The following is a 24,000-nucleotide window of genomic DNA, read 5'->3' on the forward strand; positions in this document are numbered from 1 at the left end:
AGCCCCGGTGACGAGTGTGGTTACGAATGGGAGGAGGTCGGAGAATTTTCGACTGTACCGGGGGACGAGGCAGGAGTGCCCCGTCTCCACTGCTGTTTGCGCTGGCGATCGAACCCCTGGCCATGGCGCTGAGGGAGTCGAGGAACTGGATGAGCATAGTGGGCGGGGGGGGGGGGGGGGGGGGGAGAGAGCATCGGCTGTCGTTATACGCGGATGATCTATTGTTGTACGTGGCAGACCTGGTGGGGGGGATGCCGGAGGTGATGAGGATTCTTGGGGAGTTCGGGGACTTCTCCGGGTATAAGCTCAACGTGAGGGATGAGTGAGCTGTTCGTAGTACATCCGGGGGATCAGGAGAGAGGGATTGGGGAGCTCCCGCTGAAAAAGGCGGAGAGGAGTTTCAGGTACCTGGGGGTCCAGATAGCCAGGAGCTGGGGGGCCCTGCACAGGCTCAACTTTACGAAGCTGGTGGAGCAGATGGAGGAGGAGTTTAGGAGGTGGGATGTGTTGTCACTCTCCCTAGCGGGCAGGGTCCAGTCTGTCAAAATGACGGTCCTCCCGAGGTTTTTGTTCCTCTTCCAGTGCCTCCCTATCATGATTCCCAAGGCTTTCTTCAGGCGGGTCAATAGGAGTATTATGGGGTTTGTGTGAGCACAGAAGACCCCAAGGGTGAGGAGGGTGTTCCTGGAGCGGGGTAGGGATGTAGGGGGGGGTTGGCGTTGCCCAACCTATGTGGGTACTACTGGGCCGCCAACATGGCAATGATACGTAGGTGGGTGATGGAGGGTTTTTGAGCTGCACAGGGCAGATATTAGGCGGTTGGGGGACCTCTTCCTCAACGGGAAGTTTGCGAGCCTGGGTGCGCTGGAGGGGAGGTTCGGCACCCCCCCGGGGAACACCTTCAGATACATGCAGGTAAGGGCGTTTGTTAGGCGGCAGGTGGCGGAGTTTCCACTGTTGCCGCCGCGGGGGGGTTCAGGACAGGGTGCTCTCGGGGACGTGGGTCAGTTGGGGGAGGATCTCAGCAATCTACCAAGTGATGCAGGAGGGGGAGGAGGCCTCGGTGGAGGAGCTGAAAGAGAAGTGGGAGGAGGAGCTGGGAGAGGAGATCGATGCGGGGACGTGGGCGGATGCCCTGGGGAGGGTGAATTCCTCCTCCTCCTGCGCGAGGCTTAGCTTAATTCAATTAAAGGTGCTGCATAGGGCGCACATGACTGGGACCAGGCTGAACCGATTCTTTGGGGGAGAGGACAGGTGTGGCAGATGTTCTGGGAGCCCAGCAAATCACACCCACATGTTCTGGGCGTGTCCTGCGTTGGAGGGCTTTTGGATGGGCGTCGCGGAGACGCTGTCAAGGGTGGTTGGTTCCAGGGTTGAGCTGGGCTGGGACCTCGCAATATTTGGGGTGGCAGCGGAGCCGGGAGTGCAGGAGGCGAAAGAGGCCGGTATTCTGGCCTTTGCATCCCTGGTAGCCCGGCGCAGGATTCTTTTGCAGTGGAAGGATGCGAGGCCCCCGGGCGTGGAATCCTGGATCAACGACATGGCTGGGTTTATCAAACTGGAGAGGGTCAAGTTTGCCTTAAGGGGTACGGTGCAAGGGTTCTTCCGGCGGTGGCAGCCGTTTCTAGACCTTCTGGCGGAGCATTAGGGGGTGGTCAACTTCAGCAGCAACCCGGGTTTGGGGGGGGGGGGGGGTTGTTTTTTCCTTTATTGGGTATGTGTATTTGTTCTCATGTTAATTATTTTTGTTAATTTATTGCTTCTGTATTGGGGCGGGGGGGGGGGTACTGTTATTTCTCTTTTTCTTCTGTTGTTGAAAATTTGAATAAATATTATTTTTTTAAAAAGCATTTTCACACCTACAGAAGCTGCCTTTGTGCTCTGTCCGATGCGTACGGAAGTGTGGTGTGAGGTGAGCACCAGTGTGTGTGTGTGAGAGAGGTGATAGAACCTCCGCCTCAGGTGAGTGTGCCCCCCCCACCCCCCCCGGACAGACGACGGGACCGTGGATGGTCCGGGTGGAGGGTGGTACTGTGGCCATGAGTCAGGCATTGTCCAACGATGTAGAGCCCAGAGCTCATCGCAGAGCGGGTTGTCACCACCCTCCATGGCCTCCAATAGACACGCTTCCATCGGCGACCGTGTGAGCCCAGCCCGTTGTGCCACAGGTGGATGTGCAATGGAGGGGTGGTGTGCATGCGGGTGGGGTGAGGGTGGTTGGTGTTGGTGGGTGGGTGAGCGTGGGGTGAGGGTGGTTGGTGTTGGGTGGGTAGGGTGGTTGGGCGAGGGTGGTTGGTGTTGGGCGGGCGGGGTGAGGGTGGGCGGGGCGAGGGTGGTTGGTGTTGGGCGGGCAGGGTGGTTAGTGTTGGGTGGGCGGGGTGAGGGTGGTTGGTGTTGAGTGGCGGAGTGAGGGTGGTTGGTGTTGGGTGGGCGGGGTGAGGGTGGGCAGTGTTGGGTGGGCGGGGTGAGCGTGGTTGGTGTTGGGTGGGCGGGGTGAGGGTGGTTGGTGTTGGGTGGGCGGGGTGAGGGTGGGTGGGGCGAGGGTGGTTGGTGTTGGGCGGGCAGGGTGGTTGGTGTTGGGCGGGCAGGGTGGTTAGTGTTGGGTGGGCGGGGTGAGGGTGGTTGGTGTTGAGTGGCGGGGTGAGGGTGGTTGGTGTTGAGTGGCGGGGTGAGGGTGGTTGGTGTTGGGTGGGCGGGGTGAGGGTGGTTGGTGTTGAGTGGCGGGGTGAGGGTGGTTGGTGTTGGGTGGGCGGGGTGAGGGTGGTTGGTGTTGAGTGGCGGGGTGAGGGTGGTTGGTGTTGGGTGGGCGGGGTGAGGGTGGGCAGTGTTGGGTGGGCGGGGTGAGGGTGGGCGGGGCGAGGGTGGTTGGTGTTGGGCGGGCAGGGTGGTTAGTGTTGGGTGGGCGGGGTGAGGGTGGTTGGTGTTGAGTGGCGGGGTGAGGGTGGTTGGTGTTGGGTGGGCGGGGTGAGGGTGGGCAGTGTTGGGTGGGCGGGGTGAGCGTGGTTGGTGTTGGGTGGGCGGGGTGAGGGTGGTTGGGTGGGCAGGGTGAGGGTGGGTGGGGCGAGGGTGGTTGGTGTTGGGCGGGCAGGGTGGTTAGTGTTGGGTGGGCGGGGCGAGGGTGGTTAGTGTTGGGCAGGCAGGGTGAGGGTGGTTGGTGTTGGGTGGGCGGGGTGAGGGTGGTTAGTGTTGGGTGGTTGGTGTTGAGTGGGTGGGGTGAGGGTGGTTGGTGTTGAGTGGGCGGGGTGAGGGTGGTTGGTGTTGAGTGGGCGGGGTGAGGGTGGTTGGTGTTGGGTGGGCGGGGGGGTGAGGGTGGTTAGTGTTGGGTGGTTGGTGTTGAGTGGGCGGGGTGAGGGTGGTTGGTGTTGGGCAGGCAAGGTGAGGGTGGTTGGTGTTGGGTGGGTGGGGGTGAGGGTGGTTGGTGTTGGGCGGGCAGGGTGAGGGTGGTTAGTGTTGGGTGGGCGGGGCGAGGGTGGTTGGTGTTGGGCAGGCAAGGTGAGGGTGGTTGGTGTTGAGTGGGTGGGGTGAGGTTGGTGTTGGGTGGTTGGTGTTGGGTGGGCGGGGTGAGGGTGGTTGGTGTTGGGTGGGTGGGGGTGAGGGTGGTTGGTGTTGGGTGGGCGGGGCGAGGGTGGTTGGTGTTGGGCAGGCAAGGTGAGGGTGGTTGGTGTTGAGTGGGTGGGGTGAGGTTGGTGTTGGGTGGTTGGTGTTGGGTGGGCGGGGTGAGGGTGGTTGGTGTTGGGTGGGCGGGGTGAGGGTGGTTAGTGTTGGGTGGGCGGGGCGAGGGTGGTTGGTGTTGGGCAGGCAGGGTGAGGGTGGTTGGTGTTGGGTGGTTGGTGTTGAGTGGGCGGGGTGAGGGTGGTTGGTGTTGGGTGGGCGGGGGGGTGAGGGTGGTTAGTGTTGGGTGGTTGGTGTTGAGTGGGCGGGGTGAAGGTGGTTGGTGTTGGGTGGGCGGGGCGAGGGTGGTTAGTGTTGGGTGGGCGGGGTGAGGGTGGTTGGTGTTGAGCGGGCAGGGTGAGGGTGGTTGGTGTTGAGTGGGTGGGGTGAGGGTGGTTGGTGTTGGGTGGGTGGGGTGAGGGTGGTTTGTGTTGGGTGGGCAGGATTTACGCCGCCCCCCTGGGGATTCTCCGACCCGCCGGGGGGGGTCGGAGAATCCCGCCCCTTGATCGAGATCACAGTTTTTAACCAGCCCTTTCTCATTTGATATTTACAATATTTACACTTTCACATGGAGCATGCTTCTTCTGGACCAGCCTAATGTCATTGCCATAGGATCATCGGGGTCGGTTCTCTATTGCCTGACGCCGGTATCGGGTTTCCTCATTGGGAGTAGAATGGAGTGTCGGGCGAGAAAGGGGTTGGCGCCGGGCACCAAACGGGTTCCGATGCTCCGATCTCCTGCTGGAGGCAGCAGCGGGCAGACTCACGCCGGTGGGAAGGTGTAAATCAGAGATTGCATCTCCGGCTGGTTAACAGGCTGTAAGTACAAGGGGGTCAGTGCAGTCTATTGGGAAGCCTCCCCCCACTCCCCTCCCCCTACACCATGGCTCACCCCTCCACAGCACGCACCCGCAAGGGTGGCCTTCCTCCTTTTCACAGCAGAAAGCAATTAGCTGCTTTTGATGTGGTGAGGAGAAGTCAATTATAGCAAGGGTTTTTTTTTAATAAATGTTTTTTATTGGGTTTTAGAACAAAGTATATTTACCGTTATGTACACAGAATAAAATATAGATTATATATAAATATATATAGCAGAGAAGGGAACACGCACAAAAAACAAACAAAAAAATTAGAATAAAATAACTGGTAGTGACTTATACGCTCGCTCAACAACAGCAACTCTGTACAATTGGCAATATTATTTTTAACACATAAGTAGGCATCTGTTTGTGGGGGGGGGGTAGTTTGTGGGGCAGTACATATACATTTGGGTGCCGGAGAAAAAATTACAGAACAATTACAGAGGGCAATACGTGAATGGGTCTGGTGTTGGTGTTGTCACTTGCTTCTCTCGGACAGTTTTCACTGCCGTTGTCGTCTCGCGAGCAAGGGTATTTATAAGCATTGCGGTTAGCATCAAAGCAGGGTAGTCGAGATGCATTCAAGCGTGAAGGGAAAGACAGATCAACAATCCATCAAGCACCTGCCTCTGGAGTAATTAAACTGTCAATCATTGGCGAGCGCAGTGCATTGCTGTTTGAATTTAAACAGAAGATTAGAATTTCATAGGCTGTCAAGTGATTTTAAACCCTTTGAAGTGTACTTGGCTTTTCAGGAAGCTTTTGACACTTGTATCAGCTGCTGTTTTAAAAACGTTTGGCTGAAGCAGCAGATGTTAGGGAAAGGTAAGTGAAAATGCAGTGATTTTTGCACACAGCTCCCTGGACTGCTCTTCAGCTTTCAGGTGGGTGGGGGAAGGCGGCCTGCTGGGAGGTGGAGGTTGGGCGTGCGTTCGCAGGATTTATGTTGTGGAGGAGAGGGGGCCCACTGCCAGAACTTGGTACCAGGCCGCTCGCTCAAAATGGCGGCCTGAAAGCAGGATTCCAATGGAATCTGTCGAGTTCCTCATGCATACATTAGCATGGTAAAGGAGAGCAAATGCAACTGGGCGGCGCTACCTGCGCTAGTAGAGATGCGTACTGATTCTCCGCTGGCGGGATCACAGTGTGCAGAATGGAGAATCCAGCCCAGATTTCTACTGCACAGAAAGGCCCTTTGGCCCATCGTATCTCTGTCGCAAATAAAAACCCAAACCGTTCTAATCCAAAGTTCCAGCACTTGGTCCGTAGCCTTGGATGCTGTGGCGTTTCAAACCCTTATCTAAAAGCTTCTTAAATGCTGTGAGGGTTCTGCCTAAACCATCCTTTCAGGCAGCGAGTTCCAGATTCCCACCACCCTCTGGGTGAAAACGTTTTCCTCAAATCCCCTCTAAATCTCCGGTCTCTCACCCTAAATTGCCCCCTGGTTATTGACACTACACTAAGGGAAAAGCTTCTTCCTTCCTATGCTATCTATATCCCTCATACGTTTGCATTTCACAATGATCGGCGCTGTGGCTCAGATGGTTAAAGCGCCTGTCTTGTAAACAGCAGATGCCGAGTTCGAATCCCAGCACTGCCCTATCATACCTTTCACTCAAAGCAACTTGCTGGAGAAAAATTCTCCCATCTATGGGCAGCACGGTAGCACAGTGGTTAGCACGGTCGCTTCACAGCTCCACGGTCCCAGGTTCGATTCCCGGCTTGGGTTAATGTCTGTGCGGAGTTTGCATGTTCTCCCTGTGTCTGCGTGGGTTTCCTCCAGGTGCTCCGGTTTCCTCCCACAAGTCCCAAAAGACGTGCAGGTTAGGTGGTTTCGACATACTAAATTGCCCTTAGTGTCCAAAAAAGGTTAGGTGGCGGGTTACTGGGTTATGGGGATAAAGTGGAGGTGTGGGCTTAAATGGGGTTAAGGACTGGTGCAGACTCGATGGGCTGAATGGCCTCCTTCTACACTGTAAATTCTATGACACTATGAATCAGGTTCCCCCTCAGCCTTCTCTGCTCTAAGGCATACAGCCCCAGCCTAACCAGTCTCTCTTCTTGGCTGAGACGTGTCACATTCTTCCTATAGTGTGGTGAACTGCACACGGTAATATAGCTGTGGGCTAACCAGCGTTTTATACACCTCCCTGCTCTTATAGTCTATGCCTCGGCTAATAAGGGAAAGTATCTCACCTCATTAGGGGCTGGTTTAGCTCACCAGGCTAAATAGCTGGCTTTGAAAGCAGACCAAGCAGGCCAGCAGCACGGTTCGATTCCCGTACCAGCCTCCCCGGACAGGCGCCGGAATGTGGCGACTAGGGGCTTTTCACAGTAACTTCATTGAAGCCTACTCGTGACAATAAGCGATTTTCATTTAATTTTCATTTCATTTCATTTTTTCATTTTCATCAATCTGTCCAGCTGCCTTCAGAGATCTATGGACATGAATCCCAAGGTCCCTTCGGTCCTCTGCACGTTCTAACGTCCTATCATTCATTGTGTATTCCCTTGCCTCGTTAGTCGTCCCAAAATGCATTTCCTCACACTTTTCAGTGTTAAATTCCAGTTCCCACTGTTCTGCCCATCGAACCAATCCATCTACATTGTCCTGTGATCGGAAGCTTTCCTCTTTGCTATTGACCACACCACCAATTTTCACATCATTGCGAATTTACTGGGGTGGGGTAAGGATGGCAGGATTTTTCTTTTTAAAAGGACATAAGTGAACTAGACGGGTTTTTATGACAATCGTCAATGGTCAACATGGCGGCACGGCAGTACAGTGGTTAACACTGTCGCTTCACAGCGTCAGGGACCCGGATTCAATTCTGGCCTGAGGTGACTGTGTGCGGAGTCTGCATGTTCTCCCTGTGTCTGCGTGGGTTTCGTCCGTCGCTCCAGTTTCCTCCCACAGTCCAAAAATGTGCAGGTTAGGTGGATTGGCCAATGCTAGAATTGCCCTTAAGTGTCCAAACAAAAAAGGTTGGGTGGGGTTACCGGGTTATGGGGATAGGGTGGAGGTGTGGGCTTAAGTGGGGTGCTCTTTCCAAGGGCCGCTGCAGACCTGACGGGCCGAATGGCCTCCTTCTGCACTGTAAATTCTATGATTCTATTAGACTTTGAATTTAATTCCAGACTTTTATCGGATTCAAATTTCAACATCTCCCATGGGAATCGTGGGATTCAAATCCAGGTCCCCAGAGCAATATGCTGGATCTCTGGATCACTAGTCCAGTAATAATACCACTACACCTCACCGTGGATGCAGAGAGCGAAAACACGCACATATTTGAAATTGGTCCCATGCGCCAACAGGTTTCCATTATCAAGGTGTACCTCAGACATGTTGATATGGCCACTCTTCAGTGCTTCCCTAATTCCCATCTTTCCATGGAAAAAGCCATCCTTGTTGACAAGGGAAGAACTCATTCGGAGTTGCTCACAGACAGGCAAACCCTCAGAAAGGTTCGCATGAAGACCAAGAGGAACTTTGTTTCTGTTTGAGAAAGAGAGAGAGAACTTTATTTGATTAGATGCCATTAATTGGCCACTTAAGGGTCTCAACTAGCCCAGGGGCAGGTGAGAAGTCTGACACCTATCCCACCATCGGTAAAATTCCAGCGAATGCAGGTGGGCAACAAGCACGACACCCCCACCCCACCATGCCAGCCGATTTTAGGACTGCCCCTCCCCCTTCCATCCGGGCGTAATATTACGGCCATTCCCTCTCAAGTAATAAAAACGCCTTCATAAGACATAGGACCAGAGGTAGGCCGTTGGTCCATTGAGTCTGCTCCACCATTCAATGAGATCATGGCTGATCTGATCTGATAATCCGCAATTTCACTTTCCTGCCTTATCTCCATTATCCCGAATTCCCTTACCAATTAAAAATCTGTCTATCTCAGCCTTGACGTATTTAATAACTAGCCTCTCTGCAGGACAGAATTCCACAGGTTCACTATTCTCCGAGAGAAGAAATTCCTCCTGATCTCCATCTTAAATGGGCGACCCCTTACTCTTAGATTACACCCTCTGATCCTCGACTCTCCCACAAGTGGAAACATCTTCTCAGCATCTACCCTGTCGAGCCCCTGAGAGTTCTCAATGTTTCAATGAGTACAAGCCCAACCTATTCAACTTCTCCTCATACGAAAATCCTACCATACTGGGTATCAACCGAATGAAGCTTCTCTTGACTGTCTCTGATGCCTCAGGCAAGGGGAACAAAACTGTGCACACAACACAACGTTCATTAATGTTCATTTTAGTTTATTGTACTAACCAACATGAGGGACTTTATTCCAATTTCAAAAATCATGCCAAATTTTATCATAGATTTGTCTTTGTGTCTTCTTGTCATGTCGGTATGTAATCCACACCATTGCTGCATCAAATAGCTACAGGTCAGTCCTGTAAGTCCCAGCTTCAGGATATTCTGGTTGCACTTTCTAGCGAGTCATGTGTGCATCATTTAAAATGCCATCGTTCCCATTACAAACATTCAGCCCCTCGAACCTGTCCCGCCAATTTAATGAGATCGTGGCTGATTAATCTTGACAATGCACAAGCTTTTGTTTAAATTTAATATTGTCAGGACCTACAACCTGAACCATATCCAGTGTCCTTGGCCATTTCTTGATATGACGTGGAGTGAATTAATTGGCTGCACACCAGCTGTGATGGCGGAGGCTTCAGCAGGAAGCGGGGATGGGTCATCCACCTGATACTCCATGTGCACACTTCAGCCGTGTGTTTGGCACTCAAGATGCTGGGTTCCACCATCATCGAGAATAGCGACCTTCATGGAGCCCCCATTTCCATTTCTTGCTTAATTCTCCACCACTGCGTATGACCGCAGAGCTTTGATCTGATCTATTGATCGTAGGCATGTTTAGCTCTGCTATCGTACGCTGCCTCTGTTGTTTGTATCATGCATGTCACTCTGCGTGTGGTATTACCAGATTGGCACCTTATTTTTAAATATGCCAGGTGCTACTCCAGGTATGGCCTCCTACAAGTCACCTAATAAGCACATCTTTTGCGACTGCTCAGTGTGAAGACAAAACTTTGTTTCCACAAGGACTGGGTATTAGTCACTCCTACCAATACTGCCCTGGATAGATGCATCTACAACAAGTAAATTAGTGAGGAGAAGGACGAGTAGGTTTTCCCTGGCACTGGTTCTCAAGAGCACCTGTTGTAAGTTGTCTTTACTTTTGAGAAATAGCAATTTGACCATGAATGTTATTCTACTAAGCAAATAAAGGGACTAGCTGAATAAACTTGTTTGCACTATAATAACTCAAATATCACGAAGGCGCTGCTGCCTCATAGTGCCAGAGACCTGGGTTTGATTCTGACCTTGCATGACTGCCTGAGTGGAGTTTGCACGTTCTTCCCGTGTCTACGTGGGTTTCCTTCAGGTGATTATGAGGGACATGGACAGGATGGATAGGGAACAGCTATTCCCCTTAGTTGAAGGGTCATTTGTGAGGGGAAGTTCAAGGTGAGAGGCGAGAGGTTCATGGGGGGGGAGGGGGGGGGGGGGGGGGAGGATTTGAGGAAAAACTTTACTCAGAGGGTGGTGATGGTCTGGAACACACTGCCTGGGAGGGTGGTAGAGGCGGGATGCCTCACATCATTTAAAAAGTACCTGGATGAGCACTTGGCACGTCTCAACATTCAAGGCAACAGGCCAAGTGCTGGCAAATGGGATTAGGATTGGCAGATCAGGTGCCTTTCGTGCGGCGGTGCAGATTCTTTCTGCCCTGTATTTTTCCGTGATTCTGATCCTGTGCTCCGGTTTCCTCCCACAGTCCAAAGCTGCGCAGGTTAGATGGATTAGCCATGATAAAAAAATTGCCCCTTACAGCCCAGTGACGTGCAGGTTAGGTGGATCGGCCGTGCTAAATTGCCACTTAGTTACCAGGGGTGTGCAGCCGAGGTGGGGTTACAGGGATAGGGTGGGGAGTGGGCCTAGGTAGGGTGCTCTTTCAGAGGGTCGGTGCAGACTCGATGGGCCAAATGACCTCTTTCTACATTGTAGGGATTCTACGGACTCAGTGAACCGACAACTTTTATTTAAAATCAATTTGATCAGCAAGGCTATTTTTCTGTACAACAAACAACACAAAAATTAAATCAATTTTGGTTAACATTCATCATTGACAAACTAAACTTTATAAGTCAAATGCCCTGCATCCATATTAACCTCGTTTCGAATTCACACTCAACTAAAAGTAACTAATCCCCTCATTGTAACGTTGTTTGGTCACAAGTTTATACACAGGACTGATTATAGAGTCGAACAAAAACCGTTTCTAATTTGATCATTGTTGAAATTAAAAACGGACATCTTACATAGTAACTGGCTGAGGAAAGTCAATCCGCTCATCTCAATTCAAGTCATCCGTACCACATACACCTCAGGCTGAACCTTGGGTGCGGATAGGAAATTGGCCGGTGGGCAGGGACCGATACGTACTTATTACAATTGTTATGTCAGAGCGAGGGGAAGTTGAGTGAAGTGTCCCAGGCCACAATGTCAGGGCCACTCTTGGATTCAGAATAACAAGACAAAGCGATCAGATTTGTTAGTAACACCAAAGTGGGAGCATGACCAGAAGGAGCTCGGAAATGGCAAAATATTCAGGACCCCAGAACAATAGTCGATGATAGTCAAGGCAGAGAAGCGTAGCTTGTTGAACAGGAAAGAAAATGGATGAAGCTGAAGCCTTTTGGTGGCAAAAGGTGTGACTTGTATTGAACTGCATTTTTTTCTGTTTGAAACTAACTAGTGGGACTCATCTTAGTTTAGCTGAGGGTGGTGAATCTGTGGAACTCTTTGCCGCAGAAAGGCTGTGGAGGCCAAATCACTGAGTGTCTTTAAGACAGCGATAGATAGGTTCTTGATTAATAAGGGGATCAGGGGTTATAGGGAGAAGGCAGGAGAATGGGGGTGAGAGAATATCAGCCAGGATTGAATGGCTGAGCAGACTCGATGTGCTGAGTGGCCTAATTCCGTTCCTATGTCTTACGGTCTTATGGGTGTCGTTCCTGGCGCCAGTCCGGAATTTACTTCTTACGACCATGAACATGTGCCGACAACTGACCCTTGCGGCTCTGCACTGTCTCTAGAATCATAGAATTTACAGTGCAGGAGGAGGCCATTCGACCCATCGAGTCTGCACCGGCTCTTGGAAAGAGCACCTTACTCAAGCCCATGCCTCCACTCCGTAACCCAGTAACTCCACTTAATCTTTTTGAACACTAAGGGCAATTTATCATGGCCAATCCACCTAACCTGCACATCTTTGGACTAGGAGGAAACCGGAGCACCCGGAGGAAACCCACGCAGACACAGAGAGCGCGTGCAGACTCCGCACAGACAGTGACCCAAGCTGGGAATTGAACCTGGAGCTGTGAAGTAACTGTGCTAACCACTGTGCTACTATGCTGTCGTAGTGCAAGAATGCCCCTATGCAATCAAACTGGCTGCAGTCTGGACAGATGGACTGAGATGAGTACATTGGCCTTCCTTGTCCATAGTTGTCCTGTGGTTTTACCTAGATGTCCATTTTCAATTGCAGAGCTGACCAGCTCAGAAGCAATGCTGTGTTGAAGCCTAGAGTATATAAGGCGGCATGGAAGCATAGTGGTTAGCACTGCTGCTTCACAGCACCTGGGTCCCAGGTTCGATTCCCGGCTTGGGTCACTGTCTTGTGCAGAGTCATAGAATTTACAGTCCAGAAGGAAGCCATTCGGCCCATCGAGTCTGCACCGGACCGTACAAAGATCACCCTACTGAAGCCCACGTATCGCCCTGTCCCCATAACCCAGTAACCCCCACGTAACATTTTTTGGACACTAAGGGCAATTTAGCATGGCCAAGCCACCTGACCTGCACATCTTTGGACTGTGGGAGGAAACCGGAGCACCCGGAGGAAACCCACGCAGACACGGAGAGAACGTGCAGACATGACCCAAGCCGGGAATCAAACCTGGGACCCTGGAGCTGTGAAGCAACTGTGCTAACCACCGGGCTACCGTGCATCCCACGGAGTCTGCACGTTCCCCCCGTGTCTGCGTGGGTTTCCTCCGGGTGCTCCGGTTTCTTCCCACAAGTCCCGAAAGACATACTGTTAGGTGAATTGGACATTCTGAATTCGCCCTCTGTGTACCCGAACAGGCGCCGGAATGTGCTGACTAGAAGATTTTCACAGTAACTTCATTGCAGCGTTAATGCAAGTCTACTTGCGACAATAATAAAGATTATTATGATCAGCCCTTTTGCACCCTGTGATTAAATGACATTACAATGTAAGGATTACCACCTCTTTAGACGAGAGCAAATCCTGAGCTCAAGGTGGGGGCAGGGCAGAGAGCGAAATCACCCATTCAGTTTCAAAGTTTCACTTATCAATGATGAATGTCAACTTAGATATTAATAACTCAAGTTGAACACAGCACGCAAAAATAGAAATCAGGAAAAAAAAATCTTGCTAATCAAAATGGTATAAAAGCAAAATAGGGCAGCTGCTGGAAATTTGAGACAAGGACATCGGACACTGGGAAACACTCAGCAGGTCTGACAGCGCCTGTGGAGAGAAAGGGAGTTCATGGTTCAGGTGAATTGACTGATGCAAGATCATCGCCCCAAAATATTCACTTTGCTAGTTTGCTGCTGCTGCCGGACCTGCTGAGCAGTTCCAGCAATTTCTGGTTTTATTTACGATCAAATTAGTACTGCCTTGGTTGTATTTGTCGATTTGCATTTGCTGACTATTAAGTGAAATGAAATGAAATGAAAATCACTTATTGTCACGAGTAGGCTTCAATGAAGTTACTGTGAAAAGCCCCTAGTCGCCACATTCCGGCGCCTGTCCGGGGAGGCTGGTACGGGAATCGAACCGTGCTGCTGGCCTGCTTGGTCTGCTTTATAAGCCAGCGATTTAGCCTTGTCAGCTAAACCAGCCCCTTCTGAAGACGACTAGATTTCTTATTGTTCCACCCACAGTATTTCTGCATCATTCATGAACTGTGTGGACCGGGTTTTCCGCCGAGTTGGACCCCCTCTTTAAAATGATGGGAGAAACCACCATTCCCAAGAGTGATTCCATTTCTTCCGGATGTGATTTGATTCGATTTATTATTGTCACATGTATTGGTATACAGTGAAAAGCATTGTTTCTTGCATGCTGTACAAATAATGCATACCGCACACAGGGAAGGAAGGAGAGACTGCAGAATATAATGTTACAGTTATAGCTAGGGTGTAGAGAAAAGATCAACTTAATATGAGGTTGGTCCATTCAAAAGTTTGATGGCAGTGGGGAAGAAGCTGTTCTCGAGTCGGTTGGTACGTGACCTCAAACTTTGGTATCTTTTTCCTGACGGAAGAAGGTGGAAGAGAGTACGTCCGGGATGCGTGGGGAGGGAAGAGGTGGAGGCACGAGTCACACAGGCGGGAAACCCAGATTCAGCAGCGTCATTCAAAATTAATGCTGAACTCGAACAGACCTCACTTTCTTTTTCCAAGCATCTTAAACCACAATGTCAGAGTCACAAATTCAGGCAGGAGGAGAAAACATTCTTGAAAAGGCAGATAAGGACAATTAAGTGTCTTAGTCTCAAGGTATTTAAATACCCAGCTGTTTAATGATGAAGAAAACTAGGCTGCAGCTGTTAGAGTAACTGCTGGGACGCATTGATTGGCAGATCACCTGCCACTTCTGAGCTACTTCTGATTACGCGCTCTCTCTCCTGGTTTGAGGGTCATCTGCAAATCTGATCACGCGGCAGTGAGTTTCTGAATCGAAAAGTGACACCGAGACATGGGGGCACTCCATTCAACTTCCCATCACTCTGACAAAGCAGTTTGAATAAAAACTCACTGCTCCCTGTCCATCAACCAATCTCTTATCCATACCCAGGATTTGCCGTGGATCTCTACAACTTTGGATTTGACGGTGTGAAACCTTTGACAAGTCAAAAGTAAACCATGTCATAAAAGAGCTTTGGATATCACTTCCTCAAAGAGGTTTCAGGCGTTGGTCTGATACGGTGATGATCTGAATCCACTGATTTGCGTGGGAAATGTAAATAAAAACCACAACATGTCATCACATCTTATGGGATGGCTTCCAACACTTCACATACAAATGAAGCATTTGGAAAGGCAGTGGCTATTAGCAAAGGCGAGACCAGATGCCACAAACAACAATCAGATGGATTTTCAGGTCATCTGAGTGGTGCCTTGGTACCTTTTCAGTCCTCATTTAAGTGTCCTATTCATTCTGCAAAAAAGTTCTACTAGATTGTGAAGTCAAAACATTGCATAAAATCTAAAATGGCAGGAGTTAGAGGCTGATTTTGAGTCAGAGATTGCGCATTCTATAATTCCAAACTTCAAAGCTGTGAAAGAGCACTAGCCAATTTGGTTGTATATCACTTCTGGGGAACAAAAATGATCAGGCATAGTGTGCGTACATTTTTGTTTTACTGCGGATATATATTTACTGAACAATACACATGGTGTGCAGTCGGTGTACAGACATGGTGTACAGTATAAACTGGATGGGTTACACCTGGGTAGAACTGGGACTGATGTCCTGGGGGAGTATTTGCTCGTGGCTGGGGAGGGTTTAAACTAAAGAAGGTAGGGGGATGGGAACCTTTGCAAGGAGACAGAGGAGGGGCAAACAAGGACAAAAACAAAAGACAGAAAGGGGAATAAGAAATGTGATGAGGCAGAGAAACCAAGGGCCAGATTGAAACGGGGCATAGCAAAAAATATTGGGAGCGGGTTAACTAACGTTAAAAGGACAAGATTAAAGGCTTTGTGCCTTCACATATGGAGCATTCGCAATAAAACGGAGACATGGCTGCAAGGTGACCAGGAATGTTCAGAACTTGGTACGGCCGCACTTGGAATATTGCGCACAATTCTTGTCACCACACGACCAGAAGGATGTGGAGGCTTTGGAGACGGTGCAGAGGAGGTTTACCAGGATGTTGCCTGGTCTGGAGGGTGTTAGCTATGTGGAGAGGCTGAATAGATTCAGACTGTTTTTATTAGAAATGTGGAGGTTGAGGGGTGAACCGATAGAGGTCTACATGATTATGAGGGGCATGGATAGAGTGGATGGGCAGGCACTCTTTCCCAGGATGGAGGGGTGAGTCACCAGGGGGCATAGGTTTAAGGTCCGTGGGGCAAGGCTTAGAGGAGATGTGCGAGACAGGTTTTTTTACACGGAGGGTGGTGAGTACCTGGAACGTGTTTCCAGGGGAGGTGTGGAAGCAGATACATTAACCGTGTTCAGAAGGCATCTTGACAAATACATGGATAGGATGGGGATAGAGGGATCCCCATAGAGGATAGAGGGCACAAGGTAGTGCTGAAAGTTTTGGCAAAGTTGGTATCATGACTGGTACAGCCTTGGAGGGCCGAAGGGCCTGTTCCTGTGCTGTATTCTTTGAATGGGAACTGAACATCCAGGAGTATTCAGTATTTAGAATCATATAGAATCAAATCATAGAATTTACAGTGTAAAAGGAGGCCATTCAGCCCATCAAGTCTGCACTGGCTCTTGGAAAGAACACCCTACCCAAGTCCACACCTCCACCCTAAATTAAATGAAAATCGCTTATTGTCACGAGTAGGCTTCAATGAAGTTACTGTGAAAAGCCCCTAGTCGCCACATTCCAGCGCCTGTCCGGGGAGGCTGGTACGGGAATCGAACCGTGCTGCTGGCCTGCTTGGTCTGCTTTAAAAGCCAGCGATTTAGCCTGGTGAGCTAAACCAGCCCCTGGTGAGCTAAACCATCCTATCCCCATAACCCAGTAACCCCACCCAACGCTACGGGCAATTTTGGACACTAAGGGCAATTTATCATGGCAAATCCACCTCACCTGCATATCTTTGGGCTGTGGGAGGAAACTGGAGCACCCGGGAGGAAACCCACGCAGACACGGGGAGGATGTGCAGACTCCACACAGACAGTGACCCAAGCCGGGAATCGAACCTGGGATCCTGGAGCTGTGAAGCAATTGTGCTTACCACTATGCTACCGTGCTGCCCACTTTAGGAAGGACAGACAAAACAGGAAAAGGCGGTGGAGTTGCATTGCTGGCTACAGAGGAAATTATCGCAATAGTATTAGCTCCGACCGTGTGGAATCTGTATGGATAGAGCTGAGAAACAACAAGGGCAGAAACCATTTGTGGATGTTGTATACAGACCATTGGGAATGGCATTAAACAAGAAATTAGAGACACATGTGAACATAGAACATACAGTGCAGAAGGAGGCCATTCGGCCCATCGAGTCTGCACCGACCCACTTAATCCCTCACTTCCACCCTATCCCCGTAATTCAATAACCCCTCCTAACCTTTCCGGTCACAAAGGGCAATATATTATGGCCAATCCACCTAACCTGAACGTCTTTGGACTGTGGGAGGAATCCGGAGCACCCGGAGGAAACCCACACAGACGGGGAGAACGTGCAGACTCCGCACAGACAGTGACCCAGCAGGGAATTGAACCTAGGACCAAGCCACAGTGCTATCCACTTGTGCCACCGTGCTGCCCTGCATCAACAGAAGGTGCATAGCTTAGCTCTAATACTGGATCCACTCTCCTTGATTCAGTGTGGGGGAGCACTCTTGCCGCTGAGCCAGAAGGTTGAGAGTTCCAGTCCCACCCCAGAGTTTTAAGTACATAATCTAGGCTGCCACTTCGGCCGCAAGGGAGCGCGGAGTTGCTGGAGATGCCGGGCGGGATTCTCTCACCCCGACACCGGCGGGCAACGTAGTGGGCGGGGCAGGGAAATTCGGAGAACTGTTGGAAGTCAGCGGCTCTCCAAATGTTCCAGCCCCGCCCATGGCGATGGCCGCTGGTGGCAGGTCTAGCAGATCCCGGCCTCGTCTATTCAGATGAAGCATTAAATGGAGGCTCTGTTTGTTCTCTTGTGAAAGATCTCAAGATATTAGTCGAAGACAACCTGGGGGGGGGGTGGGGGGGGGGGGGGGGGGGTGGGTGGCCTCCTGCTTTCTTGGCCAACATTGTAACTCACAAACATCACCAAAACAAAGGAACGAGTCCTTTTTCTTATTGTGGGACCATTCTACCTGCAAACTGGCTGCTGGGTTTACCTACAGAACGATAATCAATACTTCAGAAACATTCTATTGGCTGTAAAGAACTTTGGGACACACTGAAATTGTGACAGTCGTGACACAAAGCCAAGCCTTTTCTTCGCTTCTTGTGGCTTTCACCAACTTCCACCCTCCCTCTCTTTTAACGAGTAGTTTCCTTCTGCCTGACTGAATTGCCAGGCATATTTAGTTACACACGAAAATAATTTTAATTCACCAGAAGAGAGAGTGTCAAAAGAGCGGACCCACCTTGTTGCCAACGTGGCAGCCTCTTTAGCCGCAGTACCATTTACCAACAAGGAAACATTGGAAATTGCTCTCGCATTGAAGCATTCCATAATACCTCGATTCCTCCTTAAACAGTATCCAAAATCATCGCCAGTCACTATTAACCTCACTGTGGGCTGCGGCATTCTCAAGCGTCAAGGCTAGAGAGAGAAAAGGAGCAGAAAGCAAAGTGTAAGGGTTAACACAAGGCAGTGTTGCAGGCACCATACTGCCCTCCAAGTCAGCCTTAAATGCTAACAAGGGGTAACCATGTCACTTTATTTGTTGCAGTACAGATCAATAGCAATTAGAGCTGCAATAGATTTGGACCTGTTGTAAAATAACAAATATGCGGACACAAGAATGCTACCCAAACCTTTCTTTGGTATGTAAAATAATGCATAAATAAATAAGGTGCCAAAGATTCTGATTTTCCTCAAAACTATTCCTTTATTTTCAGCTGCTCCACTTGAGCATTCTTTCATTGTGCGTGATTAAAATCAGTCAGATTTTTAGTTAATATGGCAGGGCAGAACCTTGTTATGTTCTGTTGGTGCCAATTTCTGTCTATCTGCACTTCTGTGAAACGGCTAACAGCTCACTGTGTTCTGAGGTGCTACACAAATCATAGTATGGCCATTTGGTCCCTCGAGTCTGCACCGGCCCTTGGAAAGAGCACCCTATCCCCGTAACCCAGTAAACCCATCTAACCTTTTGGACACCAAGGGGCAATTGATCATAGGTCGATCCACGTATCGTGCACATCTTTGGACTGTGGGAGGAAACCGGAACACCCGAAGGAAATCCACGCAGACACGGGGAGGAAGTGCAAACTCCGCACAGAATCACCCGGGGCCGGAATTGAACCCGGGTCCCTGGAGCTGTGCGGCAGCAGTGCTAACCGCTGTGTAACCCCAAATGCAGGTTGGATGTGGCTGTAACCTTTGTTTATATGTTCAGTGCGTGGTCCAGAGACCATGCAGTAACCAGAGAAGACCATTTGTACTAGAGCGGGCGATACCTGGTGGGAAATCGGGAGGAATAAGATCAATAAAATCAATGGGAATATTGAAAATGGCAGATTGGAGGTGGCAGGCAGCCATCTCCCCAAATTCCTTAATTTTAAAAAAATGGAATGATTCTTTACTTGCAATAAAATTACATTTTTAAAAACTGGATCAAAGAAATAGCTTTGACAAGAAATGCCAGTTGGTGATGACAGTGGATGAATGTTAAATGTATTCTTAGCATATTCTCCTGGCTGCCAGATTAAACCAGATGGTTCAGTGACCTGCTTGATATCGAGCTGAGATTCAACCTCCAACCCTGGTCTATTGCCAAAATTGCTTAATGCCATTTCAGCAATATTGACGGCCCACACCATAAGGCTGAGGCAATCGTTCATATCTATGACGCCTCAGAAGTTTAATTTCTCCCATGCGCTCTTTACCAATCTATCCAGTTCCACCCAGTACAGACCCCAACTCCTCCAGGACTCCATGGTCTCTGTGCAGCATTGGATAAAGCCCAGCACAGCCATCACCACCCTCCTTGCCAACCTGCCCCTCAGATCTTCACAGCTCCAGGGTCCCAGGTTCGATTCCCGGCTTGGGTTACAGTCTGCGCGGAGTCTGCACGCTCTCTCCGTGTCTGCGTGGGTTTCCTCCGGGTGCTTGGGTTTCCTCCCACAGATGTGCAGGTTAGGTGAATTGGACATGCTAAATTGCCCTTAGTGTCCAAAAAAAAAGTTAGTTAAGGCTACGGGGATAGGGTGGAGGCGTGGGCTTTGGTAGGGTGCTCTTTCCAAGGGCCGGTGCAGACTCGATGGGCTGAATGGCCTCCTTCTGCACTGTAAATTCTATGATTCTATGAAAACCTTAAATCTTTGAACGTCTGCACAATTTAGTTTGTACCGACTTGAAAATACAATCCCTCATCGCTACTTCTTCTACCAACACACAGCCTCTGCTCTTCCCGTCAGGTTTAAAGTATGTTTCCCCATGACCAGATTCTGCCCCTAAACACTTCATAATTTCAATTGGTCTTCTCCTTTTCACCAGCGGACAGCAAGGGAAGATCATCTTTATGGTCAAAATGTCTCTGCTGTTCTTCCACAGTAAATGTTACCCAGCAGATGCAGAAGTACCATTGTTGAGGACAGAGCGAGGTTTCGGAAATCAAATGCCTGACCAGTTGCAGACAGGTAAGCTTGAAATTAAACTGTGCAAATCTCGGAAATCAGGAACAGGAGGAGGCCAATTAGCCCTTTGAATCTGTTCTGCCAGGGCGGCACGTGGCAGTGGTTAGCACTGCTGGCTATGGCGCAGAGGACCCGGGTTTGACCCCGACCCTGGGTCACTGTCCGTGTGGCGTTTGCACTTTCTCCCCGTGTCTGCGTGGGTTTCACCCCCACAACCCAAAAAGATGTGCAGGGTAGGTGGATTGGCCGCGCTAAATTGCTCCTTAATTGGAAAAAAAATAATAATTGGGTACTCTAAATTTATTTTTTTAAAGTATCTGTTCTGCCGTTCAATGACCATGTCTTTGTCCCAAATCCCTTCATACACTTTAGCTAACAAAAATCTATCCATCCCCAGTTTTAATATCAGTAACTGATCTAGCATCAAGTGTGTGTGTGTGTCTGTATGTGTATATGTGTGTGTGTGTGCACACGTGTGTGTGGTGTGTCTAATTTGACTCCTGAATGGTCTGGCTCTAATCGTTACTCTATGCCCCGTGGTCGTAGACTTCGAACCAACAGAAAACGTTCCTGCCAATCTAGCCTACCTGTGCAACACCCTTAATATCTTGATAACTTTGACCAAATTAACCTTTGATCTTGCCTTGTAGCATCACTGAAATAAATTAGCGCAGCACTCCCTCCAAGCGTGGTATAGATAATATTAATGGAAAAAAGTTAGGCGACTCAACACAAAGTCATAAGAGGTTTTACAGCATGAAAACAGGCCCTTCGGCCCAACATGTCCATGCCTCCCAATTTTTACCACTAAGCTAGTCCCCATTGCCCCCATTTGGCCCATATCCCTCTATACCCATCTTTCCCATACAACTGTCTAAATACTTTTTCAACATTGTACCCGGCTCTACCCCTGCCTCTGGCAGCTCATTCCAGACACTCACCCCCCGGTGTGTGAAAAAATTGACAGTTTGGACCCTTTTGTACCTCTCCCCCTCTCACTTTAAGCCTATACCTTTTAGTTTTAGACTCCCCTTCCTTTGGGTAAAGATGTTGACTATCTACCTTATCTACGCCCCTCATTATTTTATAGACCTCTGTAAATAAGCCTCCTACAATCCAGCGGAAAAAAGTCCCAGTCTATCCAGCCTCTCCTTATAACTCCATCAAAGAACAAAGAAAATTACAGCACAGGAACAGGCCCTTCGGCCCTCCCAGCCTGCGCCAATCCAGATCCTTTATCAAACCTGTTGCCTATTTTCCAAGGTCTACTTCCCTCTGTTCCCCACCCGTTCATATATCTGTCCAGATGCATCTTAAATGATGCTATCGTACCCGCCTCTACCACCTCCGCTGGCAAAGCATTCCAGGCACCCACCACCCTCTGCGTAAAAAACTTTCCACGCACATCTCCCTTAAACTTTCCCCCTCTCACCTTGAAATCGTGACCCCTTGTAATTGACACCCCCACTCTTGGAAAAAGCTTGTTGCTATCCACCCTGTCCATACCTCTGATAATTTTGTAGACCTCAATCAGGTCTCCCCTCAACCTCCGTCTTTCCAATGAAAACAATCCTAATGTACTCAACCTTTCTTCATAGCTAGCACCCTCCATACCAGGCAACATCCTGGTGAACCTCCTCTGCACCCTCTCTAAAGCATCCATATCCTTCTGGTAATGTGGTGACCAGAACTGCACTCAGTATTCCAAATGTGGCCTAACCAAAGTCTGATACAACTGTAACGTGACCTGCCGACTCTTGTACTCAATACCTCGTCCGATGAAGGCAAGCATGCTGTATGCCTTCTTGACCACTCTATCGACCTGAGTTGCCACCTTCAGGGTACAATGGACCTGAACTCCCAGATCTCTCTGTACATCAAATTTCCCCTGGACTCTTCCATTGCCCGTATAATTCGCTCTTGAGTTAGATCTTCCAAAATGCATCACCTCGCATTTGCCTGGATTGAACTCCATCTGCCATTTCTCTGCCCAACTCTCCAATCTCTCTATATTTTGCTGTATTCTCTGACAGTCCGCCTCGCTATCTGCAACTCCACCAATCTTAGTATCATCTGCAAACTTGCTCATCAGACCACTTATACCTTCGTCCAGATCATTTATGTATGATCAGTTCCATTTGAATACCATTTGATAGAATTGGAGTGAAAGGATTGTTGCCTAGACTCTTTAGTGCCACGGGAAATGTAGGGCATTTTGATCCCAGTTGATTTTGAAGTTACACCAGCTAAAACTAGTTTTGCAGTTTAGCCAATAAGCTGTCAAACACGATTATTGACACTCTTCAATGCCAGGTCTCAATGTTTGACTTGAAAGATCAATAACAAAGTAACTTGTGACACCGCTCGGAGCCGCTAGAACAGGGAGACCAGGCTTTGGTTCAGAGCCTTGTCACAAATGACTGCCGATGACACATTTCCTCAGCATTGCAGAGTGAGTCAGCCTGGATTTAATGCTTAATACCTGGGCTGAGGCTTGACCCCATAACTCTATAATTAAAAAACAAAAAAATTGCTGTCCCACATTTCTGTTCAAAGCACTACTGCGTTCTGACCTAAATGAGGCACAATAAGCTGAGGCCGACTTTTAGCACTTAAAAAAAAACTCTATAAAACCCTTCAGACTTAACGTGATGCGAAAGTGTAAAGTACTACTTCTGCAAGGAAAGATGATGATTACTGGCATAATAGCATATTACTACGAGTCTGGTCAGAGGTCCAGAACTCCCATTTCAAGTGTACAATGCCAAATATGCAAGTCTTTCTTTGCATGTTATGATTCCCAGTTGATGTTATAACTGGATGGGAAGATCCCAGCATGGAACCCTGGCTCAAAAAAGACCAAAACTTTTTTGATAAAACGCACACGAAAAAGAGTCACAAGGCCACTAATTTAGTTTTAACAAGAGAAAAAACATTTATTGAACATGAAAAAATTAGGATAATAATACAATGTGCATTTACTCCACCCCCCTTAGTTTAACAATTAGACAAAGGTTTACGGATGAGCATGGATTACAAAGCATATCTTAATCTACAATGGTCTCATGAACACCAAGTCCTTATTAAGCACACAGGATGACTGTGGGCAAATACACTCTCCACTCTGAGCCCGAGGTGAATGGCTCCTCAGAACCACCCCCCCTCCCCCTCCCTGCCCAGATGGTTGTCAAGTGAGAGTTTCCCAAACCCACTCCCAAAAACACAATTTTAAAATCTTCCCTCATAAATATGTTTTCCCCGAGTGGTTTGCATTCCGAGATCCAGTCCAGGTTTACCAAATGACATTTTTAAACAAAGCTTCCACCCCACTTTTAATAGCAAACCCAATGCAGGATTTTACACCCACCTCTTGAGGATTTCTTTGTCTTGATTGCTCACAATTACTTTAACTCTCGATTCCCAGACAGGATTAAAACAACATCAAACAAACCTATCATCTATCTCTGACGTCTGCTGTCCTACGCTAAATGTAGTTTACAATTGTCTCTTAACTCAGAACACTTTGTTTACTCTTCCTTGAATTTTTCCAAACAATACCTTAGACTCTGTTTTCTTAACTCCAGGTGTCTTTAATCTCTATCCCAATTCCCTGGTTATCTGGATTGTCGGCCGGATTCTCCCTGTGGAAGCGAATTGCTCCTAATTTGCACTGGAATCCCAATATCAGGCTGCCATTTTGAAATGGCTGCCCGATACCAAGGACCTGCTGCTGGCCTGCCTTTCCTCCACATTGCAAATCCTGCCCCCCCCCCCCCCCTCTGCTGACATGCAACGACACCCCCCTCCCCAGCATGGAAATTGCTGGATTACCCCGCCCCCCCCCCCATGACTTTCC

General features: G+C 49.2%; 1 protein-coding gene across 4 annotated transcripts in view; it reads right to left on the reverse strand.

Annotated features, from left to right (window-relative positions):
- ydjc (YdjC chitooligosaccharide deacetylase homolog) overlaps positions 1-24,000 on the reverse strand; it is a 131,656-nt gene that overhangs the window by 57,127 nt on the left and 50,529 nt on the right. For all 4 annotated transcript variants that reach the window (XM_038811794.1, XM_038811712.1, XM_038811971.1 and 1 more), the window contains exons 2-3: positions 17,927-18,105; positions 7,854-8,013 (exon numbers count right to left, since the gene is read on the reverse strand). In XM_038811794.1, the coding sequence (XP_038667722.1) occupies positions 7,854-8,013; positions 17,927-18,090 (324 nt within the window). In that variant the 5' untranslated portion in view covers positions 18,091-18,105. The remainder of the gene's footprint in view (positions 1-7,853; positions 8,014-17,926; positions 18,106-24,000) is intronic.

Source organism: Scyliorhinus canicula, chromosome 1, assembly GCF_902713615.1.
Source record: "Scyliorhinus canicula chromosome 1, sScyCan1.1, whole genome shotgun sequence".
NCBI lineage: Eukaryota > Metazoa > Chordata > Chondrichthyes > Carcharhiniformes > Scyliorhinidae > Scyliorhinus > Scyliorhinus canicula.